The 10,803-nt window shown below is 37.6% G+C and overlaps 1 protein-coding gene across 8 annotated transcripts in view; it reads right to left on the bottom strand.

Moving 5' to 3' along the window:
* The window catches only part of ANKRD31 (ankyrin repeat domain 31), a 118,928-nt gene continuing 108,125 nt past the window's right edge, over nucleotides 1-10,803 (bottom strand). For 7 of the 8 annotated variants that reach the window (XM_072795029.1, XM_072795060.1, XM_072795073.1 and 4 more), the window contains 2 exons: nucleotides 8,064-8,166; nucleotides 1-361 (listed from right to left, as the gene is read on the bottom strand). In XM_072795029.1, coding sequence (XP_072651130.1) covers nucleotides 216-361; nucleotides 8,064-8,166 — 249 coding nt within the window. In that variant the 3' untranslated portion in view covers nucleotides 1-215. Of the gene's footprint in view, nucleotides 362-2,180; nucleotides 2,372-8,063; nucleotides 8,167-10,803 lie in introns of all 8 variants that reach the window. The other variant, XR_012015920.1, reaches the window with a different exon arrangement.

Here is a 10,803-nt window from a genome sequence, read left to right as displayed (position 1 = left end):
TTTAATTCAAAAATACCTTTATTTCAATGGCAAAAAAGTATTAAATCTTACTATACTAGTTTGAATTATGTTTTTTCTTACAACAGTAAACATATCTTAAGTAGCAACTCATAAAATATATATTAAAATAGGCCCTCCAGCCTATGTAAGATAAAATATGAATGTGGGTTAATAATATGAACGAATGTCTAATAAATTACTACAAAAACAAAGTTTTAGAATGTTAGCTCTTCACATTCCACATAGAACTTCCAGTGTTGATCCATTATATGGCATGGGAGAAATTCTTGATCACTGATTAACAGTACTTCATTTATTTGTAGATAAGGTGGGATGCTTTGCATTGACTCTCTGGATGTTCCTGTTTAAAGGAGTGTCAACAAATTAAAAAACAGTCTTTAAAAAAAATAATATTTAAATTTACTTATCACAAATCCTAGACCCTCATCAAGCCTATGAGCACACAAAAGACATGAACAGAAATTTCACCAAAGATGACTTACACATGGCCAACAAGCACATGAGAAAATGCTCTGCATCCCTTGCCATCAGGGAAATACAAATCCAAACCACAATGAGATCCCACCTCACACCAGTGAGAAGGGTGAAAATTAACAAGACAGGAAACCACAACTGTTGGAGAGGATGTGGAGGAAGGGGAACCCTCTTGCACTGTTGGTAGGAATGTGAACTGGTGCAGCCACTCTGGAAAACTGCGTGGAGGTTCCTCAAAGAATTAGAAATATATCTGCCCTATGACCCAGCAATTGCACTGCTGGGGATTTACCCCAAAGATACAGATGCAGTGAAACGCCGGGACACCTGCACCCTGATGTTTATAGCAGCAATGTCCACAATAGCCAAACTATGGAAGGAGCCTCAGTGTCCATCGACAGATGAATGGATAAAGAAGATGTGGTCTATGTATACAATGGATTATTCCTCAGCCATCAGAAAGGACGAACACCCACCATTTGCTTTGACGTGGATGGAACTGGAGGGTATTATGCTGAGTGAAGTAAGTCAACTGGAGGACAATCATCATATGGTTTCACTCATACGGGGAATATAAGAAATAGTGAAAGGGATTATAGGGGAAAGGAGGGGAAGTGAGTGGGAAATATCAGAGAGGGAGACAAACCATGAGAGACTCCTAACTCTGGGAAACAAATAAGGGGTAGTAGAAGGGGAGGTGGGCGGGAGGATGGGGTGACTGGGTGATGGGCACTGAGGGGGGCACTTGACAGGATGAGCACTGGGTGTTATACTATATGTTGACAAATTGAACTCTAATAAAAAAATACAAAAAAAATTAAAAGAGCTAGAGCATGATATGCAACAAAACAAAACAAAAACAAAAAAAGTCTATGAACACACAATGGGATTTTGGACCAAGTCATAATTCACTCCATTTTCTATACCCAAGATAAAGCTGTAAACCAGCATTGGCTTATCTTGGGAAAAAGAAGTTTGCTTGCCGTCTAAACCAACCAATGCCAAAAAAAGATGACTGAAGTTTCTGAGGGTAGTTGTACAAACTCCTCTGTCTCAATTTTCAGTAAACTGAGAATAAAGCAGTTGTGAAGAATAAGTGAGAAGTTGCTGTGAAATGACTGGCTACTGGCTAACATATAGCAAACATTAAATAAATAGAAGCTACTATTATTATCATTATTTCTTAATGAAAATAGTATTAGCCTGGAAGATGGATAATCAATTTTTCTAGGCCACACAAACTTGTGTGATCTCAGGCAAGTGACATGGCTTCTTCCACCCACTACAACTAGAAAAACAGCCATATATGTGAACTTTTGGCTCTTCTTGTGCTCCTTGTCCCCAACAAGCACTGCAACAGCTAACAAACCATTATGCTCATGCGAGAAGTAGAGAGAAATACATCTTTCTCAAGTAATATCACCAAATGTTAGATATTCCTTAAACTGAACTGCAAGATTCATCACTAGGCAAAAAAAAAAAAAAAAAAGGCAACTATTCATGTTATCTACTTGCCTAAATTAGCACTTCAAAATGACAAGCTAACTAGGTTGGTTAAAAATAATTTTAACTTTCACTTTTCTTTTTCCTCTAATTCTTTTTAAAATTTCTCTTTATAGACCAAAAAGCAAAAATAATCAGATTCATTATTTTAACTGAGAGTTCACTTAAGAAACATCACTAACCTATGAACTCTTTTCATTCAACCCATTTTACCTCTCCGGCTCTGTATCATCATCTGTAAAATAGGTCCAAGACTAGACGATATATGTTTCACTTCTAACTCTTTAAATGTTTGAACTCAGACTTCCAGAAGTTATTCTCACAAACTAAGCATTCTTCATTTCATTAAGATTATGGAATGAAACTGCTTACTCTATAATAAATGGAAATGAACATATTTATGCACATATTCTTAGTCTGAACAAGAAGTATAAATCCAATCAAAGGGAAAATGATGAGGAATTATTTTAATAGATTGTAAAAACACATCTGCTGTAGTTATACTGAGGAAAAATTCAATTATGGCTATTAAAGACAAAGTTCGAAGCTGTTTTAAAATAAAAGGATTCTAAAGGATAATATGGTAGTAGAGTATTAGATGATTTGATATTCAAAAGTAAATTAATAGTTTGAGACAGATTTACTTTGATAAGATCAAAGCTATCTGTGAAAACTGTACTGACGTGAAGAAACACCCCTGGACATTATAAGTTTAAAACTATTTAAGCCCTCTTTCTTTGTGGGAAAATAAATTTAATAGGTAGTTTCTTAAGCTGAATTAGGCCGGAGATGCTTATTAATTTTAAGTGTAAACTGTTCATGTTTTTTCTGCTTTCTTTGTACAGACATGAACTCTGGAGTTTTACTAGTTAAGAAGCTCCTCAGTGGCCTAATGTATGTAAAATAATCTGGCAGGAGATCTGGCACATGGCAGGTGCACAACAGAAAATTAGTTTTCTTCTCTTTTCCTCCCCTATCAGCATCCTCCAGTTTATGAATTAGGTCAAAGTTAATCATGATACCAGGATGAAAAAATTATGAGTAAAGTCATGAAAAACAATCAAGAATCGTAAACAGGAGCCGAAATAAACACCTTCTGGTCTGTTATCAGGCACCCATCTTCCTTAGGTGTTTAAGTTTGAAGTTCTTAACCACATAAAACAGAAGCACCTGCAAATGTTTGTGCTCTATTACACATGCTTTTACAGAGCAATGAAGCACAGTATCAGCACCAAAATGAAGAAAACTCTTTCTTTAAAGTCATTTATTTGCAATGTATTATCAGTAGGTCCAGGACAGGTTTTATTAAAAACAAGAGTCTATTTTTTTCTGAAGAAGCATGTTCGATTTTCAAATGAAGAAATAATGTTAGGTTCCCTTGAAATAAAATGACATATTTAATATGCATTAAATGATGACTTGGGAAAAGAAAGAACTTCAGGAGATACTTTTTTTTTTCTTAGATGAATACATTTGGCATAATGTGTTTTCAGTGTGCTATCTAATACTATAGTGATAGGTAACATAGATATATATAAAATTGGCTTTTTGGGTAAATAATGAAATGTCATCTACCTTAACAGATTCTTTTTAAAGAACTGCAGGAAAGGTTGATATATCTGTATTCAGTGATTACAAATTATGTAGAATTTTGGGAATGTTCATTTTTTTCCTTCCAATTTACTCTGAAATATCAATGAAGATTCCCTCAATAACACAGAAGAGAAACTATAGACAAGGAGGCAGAGGAGGAAGGCTTGGGAGAAAGTTATGAATTTTCAAGGGAAAATATACCAGAGATTCACTCCATTTTATAGCTTCTAAAGACCTTAGGGATAGATACTTCAGGAATTCATCAACAGAATTTCATTTTTAAAGGCTGGGGTTTCTATGTTTAAAACCTTTAATTAGAAATAACATATGCCTTCAAATGTATTAATATACTACATCCTAACACTCTAGAGTCCACCAATACATTAATCTGAGTTACCAATTTAACTAGTCTTTGTGCAAGACTAGGAATAAAGTTCTTCCATAACCTCTGATTCATTGAAGAAAGTCTTAAAATGGCAAGGTTAAAAACTTTTATCACTTACCTTCATGACTCAGGATTTTCTTGATACCATGATTCCAAAATGTTATGTACAAATAAATTGGATACTGAGTTTGGTATTTGTCCCATGAAGTGTTACCATTTGATTAAAGAAGCTTAGGAAATGTCGGTTACCAAAGCTAAATGGATTTATGATTTCTCACAAAGAGGGGGAGGAGGAAATAGGGGAGGTAGAGGGATATAGCTGTTTTTTAAATATCTGGTTGAGAAAATGGGTAAAGAGATGATGTTCATGATCTGAGGTGGGCTGATAAAATCCATACAGACTTGTTTTTCCTTTAAACTTTGTGTTCTGTAGAGTGTCAGATCCATGATATCTATGACCACATTTTAGTATGCAAAAGAGGGAAAAATATTTTCTCTCGAATAGTTTGCTTGTTATATATAGAGTTTACATTTTTCTAATTTGCCAGGTCTTTGGATTTCCGTCAGGTAGTACAAAACCACATGCAAAAGAATCCTAAATCAAATAGGTTCAAATAAAACTCCAATAACAGCCTATAGAATGCCAGCAGGTGGGGGTCACCTGAATGGCTCAGTAGGTTAAACGTCCTACTCTTGGTGTTCTTATTCTCTCTCTCTCTCTCTCTCTCAAAGAAAATAAATAAAATCTTTAAAAAAAGAAAAGGAAAAGAAAAAGGAATGCCAGTAGGGATCTGAAGATTCCCAGAGCCAGATTAAGGCAGTAAGAAGCTGGCTGGCCTACTGGCCCTCCATAGTTCTCAAATTACCCTTAACATTTTCTGAAATATCTCAAGGAAAGAAAATTCAGTAGTTCTGGAAAGAAATTAGTAATAACAAACGTGTTTATATTGCAGGCAAAAGAAGCAGCAGTTCAGAACCCATTTTTTATTTCATGCTCACTTAGCAGGGGAACTGTGAGCCCTCCAAGGAAGGAGAAGCACGGCTAGGGTTGGAAATGCCTGTTCAGAGTTAGGAGTCCTCATGTTCTGTCTCCCTTTCTGATATTTCCCACACATTTCTTCTCCCTTCCCTTATATTACTCCTAACTCTGGGAAACGAACTAGGGGTGGTGGGAGGGGAGGAGGGCGGGGGGTGGGGGTGAATGGGTGACGGGCACTGAGGGGGACACTTGACGGGATGAGCACTGGGTGTTATTCTGTATGTTGGTAAATTGAACACCAATAAAAAAAATAATTTATTATAAAAAACAAAACAAAAAAAAAGTAAATCTAAACTATTCTCAAGTACAACATTCCTATTAATGCTTTCCAAACTGCTTGGGAAATCTTAGATGAAAGAATGCTGGGTTTATTGCACTGGCTGAATGGCAAACTATGAATCTTCTAGTTCTCTTTATCTATTTGATTTTAGGCTTTATTTTTTTAATTTTTTTTTATTTATTTATGATAGTCACACAGAGAGAGAGAGAGAGGGGCAGAGACACAGGCAGAGGGAGAAGCAGGCTACATGCACCGGTAGCCTGACGTGGGATTCGATCCCGGGTCTCCAGGATTGCGCCCTGGGCCAAAGGCAGGCGCCAAACCGCTGCGCCACCCAGGGATCCCAGATTTTAGGCTTTAATAAAAAAGTTATAAAATGTCAAAAAAAAAAAAAAAAAAGGAAATGCCTGCTCAGAACTACAAAATCTGAGCAGCAGATAACCTTTGTGATACAAGGAAGATCTTGTATTTCTGTTCTGACTCCAGAGGTTAGAAACTAGGAGAATAAAGGTTTCGCTTGGCTTTCGTGTGTGTGTGTGTGTGTGTGTGTGTGTGTGTGTGTGTGAGAGGGAGAGAGAGAGAGAGAGAGAGAGAAAGAGAGGGAGAGAAGGAGGGAGGGAGGCAGGCAACATGAGCAAGCATTAGAGTGAATGTGCTGTGGAATGGAGGTGGAAGGCTGAATATAAAAGTTTTCAAATTATTATCTGCATAAGAAATCAGATACTACTTACTAGTCATTCAAATCAAATCTACAGTCAGGCTGCATGTGAATAATTTTTTAAAATTCAGGTTCCTGGCCCCACTCCAAGATTTGATTACATAGATCTGCCGTGAGGGTTAGGAACCAAAGACCATGAATTAGTACAAAAACTCTTCCAATTTAATTTCTTCACTATTTCTGTTTCACCTGATCTGTTTTCCCAAAGTGATGAAAAGCAGAAAACTGGGGAAAAACCATCCTATTCTGAAGCCAGTTTTTGAGACAAAGAAGGACCCTAAGAGGTTACAGTGGATTATGTATAAAGTTAGGAGAGGAAAGTACTTTGAATTATTAAGGTTTGCTGTAGGAAGGAATGGCCCCAGGAAGCCCCTGGTTAGGAACTTAGCAACACCAGACCCTGTTTGGTTCTTGACTCTGGTTATCACAGAGTTATCATCTTCTGTATTGTATCTCCTTTCTGCCTATACTGTTCCCAACTGGTCCTAGGCAGGAACTGGGGGGAAATGAATGGGTGCTGCAGCAGAGAAGGGTAGTACAACCCTAGTTATGTCTGGTTTTACAGAAATATGTGTTGCCTCTTCCCAAATTGTTTCAAAATATGCTGTTAATTGATGAAGATTACATTCTCTTCAGTTTTCTCAGTATTCCATCAGATAAAGCACATTCATTTACACTAACAAGTAAAGACTTATTTTAGTGTTTGCTTTTAGAAAACTAACCAAATCATGCCTGCAGGAGGAAAAAATACCATTTTGCTTTTTTATATGACCCTTTAAAAAATCTACCCAAAGTAAGTATAGCATAGGTTTGGAGAAAGGAACTATGAGGGAAGGTGTCATTTAAAAAGTTCTCCTAGAATCAACTGTGGTTAAAAACTGAGTATTATAAACAAACAAACAGAAAATGACAAGTGTTGGTGAAGATGTGGGGAAACTGGAGCCCTTGAATATTGCTGGTATGATGTAAAATGATTCAGTTGGTGTGGGAAACACTTTGGCTGCTTCTCAAAAAAGTTCAACATATAATTACTATATGATATAGCAACTCCACTCCTAGGTATCTATCCAAAAGAACTAAAAATGGGTACAAATATATGTATCCATGTGCTCACAGCAGCACTATACCCAAAAGCCAAAAGTGTTCTGAAATGAACATCCACCCAGCCAGGATCCTTGAAAGCGTTAAGTGAAAGATGCCAGACACAAGTAGTTATACATTATATGATTCCATTTATATGATACATTCAGAATCAGCAAATTCATAGAAAGTAGACTGCAGAGAGTAGAGAACAGGGAACAATTGTTGAATGGGTGTGGAGTTTCTTTTTGGGTAATGGACGTTGTTTTAGAACTACACAAAGGTGGTAGTTGCACAATATTGTAAATGTACTAAATAATATGCCAAGCAAAATAAGTCAATCAGAGAAAAACAAGTATCATATGAGCTCACTCATATGTGGAATTTTTTTTTCATATGTGGAATTTAAGAAACAAAACAGATGAACATTTGGGAGTGAGGGAACAGAGAGAGAGGGAAACAATAATGAAAGACTCTTAACTATAAACAACAAACTGAGGACAGATGGAGGGAGGTGGTTGGGGGATGGGATAGATGGGTGATGGGTATTAAGGAGGGGATGTGTTTTGTGAGCACTGGGCGTTATATATGTAAGTGATGAGTCACCGAACTCTACTCTTGAAATCAATATTGAGCTGCATGTCAACTACCTAGAATTTAAATAAAAACAAAGAAAAAATGCCACTGAATTCACTTTAAAACAGTTATTTGGGCACCTGGCTGGCTCAGAAGGTTAAGCATCTGCCTTTGGCTCAGGTGATGATCCCAGGCTCCTGGGATCAAGTCCCGTATCAGGCTCCCTTTCCCTCTGCTTGTACTCTCTTTCTGTCAAATAAGTAAATAAAATCTTTTAAAACATGGTTATTTTAATGTTATGTGAATGAAAACAACAACAACAAAAAGGAGTGTTTTCTTAGTAGTTTTGGGTGTTATCCTCATGACTAAGAAATGGGTGTTGGTCTATACATACCTAGAAGACAAGGCTGATGTTGCTGAAGCACCACATTTGGCTCTGCAGATACGGGTACTTCCTCAGAAACATACTGTAAAAGCTCCTTCCCCAGATATGTCACCTGTACATAGTTAAACACAGAATTAAAAATTCTGTATTTCAAAAGAAGCAAATAAACTCGTCTCTTGCAAGTTTTAACTTTAGTATTGACTATTATCTATCATAGATTGGCAAACTATAGTCCATGGTCAAATCTGGCCTGCCACCTTTTTTTGTAAGTTAAGTTTTATTGGGTAGCCCCAGTGGCTTAGCAGTTTAGCACCGCCTTCAGTCCAGGGCATGATCCTGGAGACCCAGGATCGAGTCCCACGTCAGGCGCCCTGCATGGAGCCTGCTTCTCCCTCTGCCTGTCTCTCTCTCTCTCTCTCTCTGTCTCTAATAAATAAATAAAATCTTTAAAAAGTTTTATTAAAACACAATGATACCCATTCATTTACTTAATATCAATGGATGCTTTTGTGCTGTAACATGACTGAATATTCACGACAAAGGCAATATGGCCAGAAAGCCTGAAATGTTTATTTGGCCCTTTAGAGAAAACATTTGTTGACCCCTGTTGTTTATCACTAATTCTCTCATCCATTCACTTGTTAAACAACCATTAGTCCAGCATCCACTACTTTATAAAATTAAAAAATTAATGTTGTACTAATAAAATTAAACCATAAAACAGTGCTTTCAAGAAACTAGACATTTAACTAATTAGATTATTAATATTTCAGGTCTATGTATCTAAATTTTTTGGCTTTTTCTGGTTAGTGAACTTAGCTACTATTTACAACCCCAAAGGTCAGATCTTGGAATACCTACACACAAGTAGTTTGGGCCGAGGCAGAATGGCAAACACTTGCCAGAGGGTCTCTGGGTTCTCCACTCTTAGTTCTAGGGCAGCCTTATAATATACCCCTGAAGCTAGGTTCTCTGTGGCTAAACCATCTAGTCTCCATGTGCACATACCTTACTCCAGGATACTTTCTTAGAACTTCTAAGCTCAAGCAAAAACTTTCCTCTAGGCCCCCATAAATTCTGTGCTTATATTTGTCAAGGCACTTATTAAATTATGTGTTAATATGTCTGTTTCCATTAACATAAGCTCCTTGAGGACAAGGTCTGTGTCATATTCATTTTTATACTCTTAGCACTTCACATAGTGCCTCACAGTTCTGGGGGAAAAAGCCCTCTGACGCTCCTGCTCTTCAAGATTCTTAAATTCTCTGAGCCTCTATTTGTACATTTGTAAAACAAGTAACTCCAGCTTATCAGGTCTTGTTGTGAGGATTAGAATAATACATGAGGGCAGCCCGCGTGACTCAGCGGTTTTGTGCCGCCTTCAGCTCAGGGTGTGATCCTGGAGACCCGGGATTGAGTCCCACATCAAGCTCCCTGCATGGAGCCTGCTTCTCTCTCTGCCTGTGTCTCTGCCTCTCTCTCTCTCTCTCTCTCTCTCTGTGTCTCTCATGAATAAATAAATAAAATCTTTTAAAAAAAGAATAATACATGAAAAGCATTTGGCATACTGTCTAGCACATCCTGAGTGCTCAACAAATGTCTGTTATTTAACAGAATGGGGCATACACAAGGGATCTGGAAGGTTTAGGCACCCTCTTGGCTCAATCCCATAACCAAACAAGCTTGGTAGTGGAAATGGAACAGCTCTGTCTACCCAGTGTGCTAATGCATCCCCACTTGCCATGGAAGGAGAGATGAAGCCTCTGAATGCCATCTGTCAGTTTTCAAGCAACTAACAATTAGAAACAATGGATTTTGTTCATGTTGTGCCCTGACAATATCCAAAACACCTTACATACCCATCAAGTACAGGCTCAGTATGTTCTCACCTGTATTTCAGATTTAAAGTATATTTTTATCTGTTAGTACTAGGTAATATAAAGTGGTAAAACTGTACTTTAGTAGCCTTAGAGGCGATGAGTCCACATAGGTCTTAAACACACCACCGGGGTAATTCAGACATTGAAAGGACACAGCTTTAAAAAAATCCACTGAGTTAAAGATCTAATTTCCATAAGGTGGGAGTGATTTATTGAACAAGGATAATAAGGTACAGGCCTTAAAATATTCAGGCACTAGGTCACCCTTGGAAACTGTCCATTTCAACTGGAAGGTATTAGGCTGAGTGAAGTAAGTCAATCGGAGAAGGACAATCATCATATGGTTTCACTCATATGGGGAATATAGAAAATAGTGAAAGGGATTATAGGGGAAAGGAGGGGAACTGAGTGGGAAAAATCAGAGAGGGAGACAAACCATGAGAGACTCCTAACTTTGGGAAATGAACAAAGGGTTGTGGAAGGGGAGGTGGGTGGGGGATGGGGTGACTGGGTGATGGGCACTGAGGGGGGCACTTGATGGGATGAGCACTGGGTGTTCTACTATATGTTGGCAAATAAAACTCCAATTTAAAAATATACAAAAAAGAAAAGAAAAAAGAAACTCTCCATTTCATAATATTGTCTGTGCTCTAATTGGCTAAAGCATAAGAGCAAACTCATCACGTTTGCATATAACTCAAACTTTGAATCCTCAACTCAATCTTGAATCCAAACGTAGTCATATGCCTGTTCTGAAAGAAGCATGTAGGAAGAGCTGTAGGTGAGGTTCTTAGGGTCTCAGACTACACAGCTGCCAGCAATCTTGACAACTTCACCAATCAAAACTCATTCTGATGAAGGGCAGGTGA

Source organism: Canis lupus, chromosome 2 (genome assembly GCF_048164855.1).
Source record: "Canis lupus baileyi chromosome 2, mCanLup2.hap1, whole genome shotgun sequence".
Classification (NCBI taxonomy): domain Eukaryota; kingdom Metazoa; phylum Chordata; class Mammalia; order Carnivora; family Canidae; genus Canis; species Canis lupus.
This window is presented reverse-complemented; position numbering and strand designations above follow the sequence as displayed.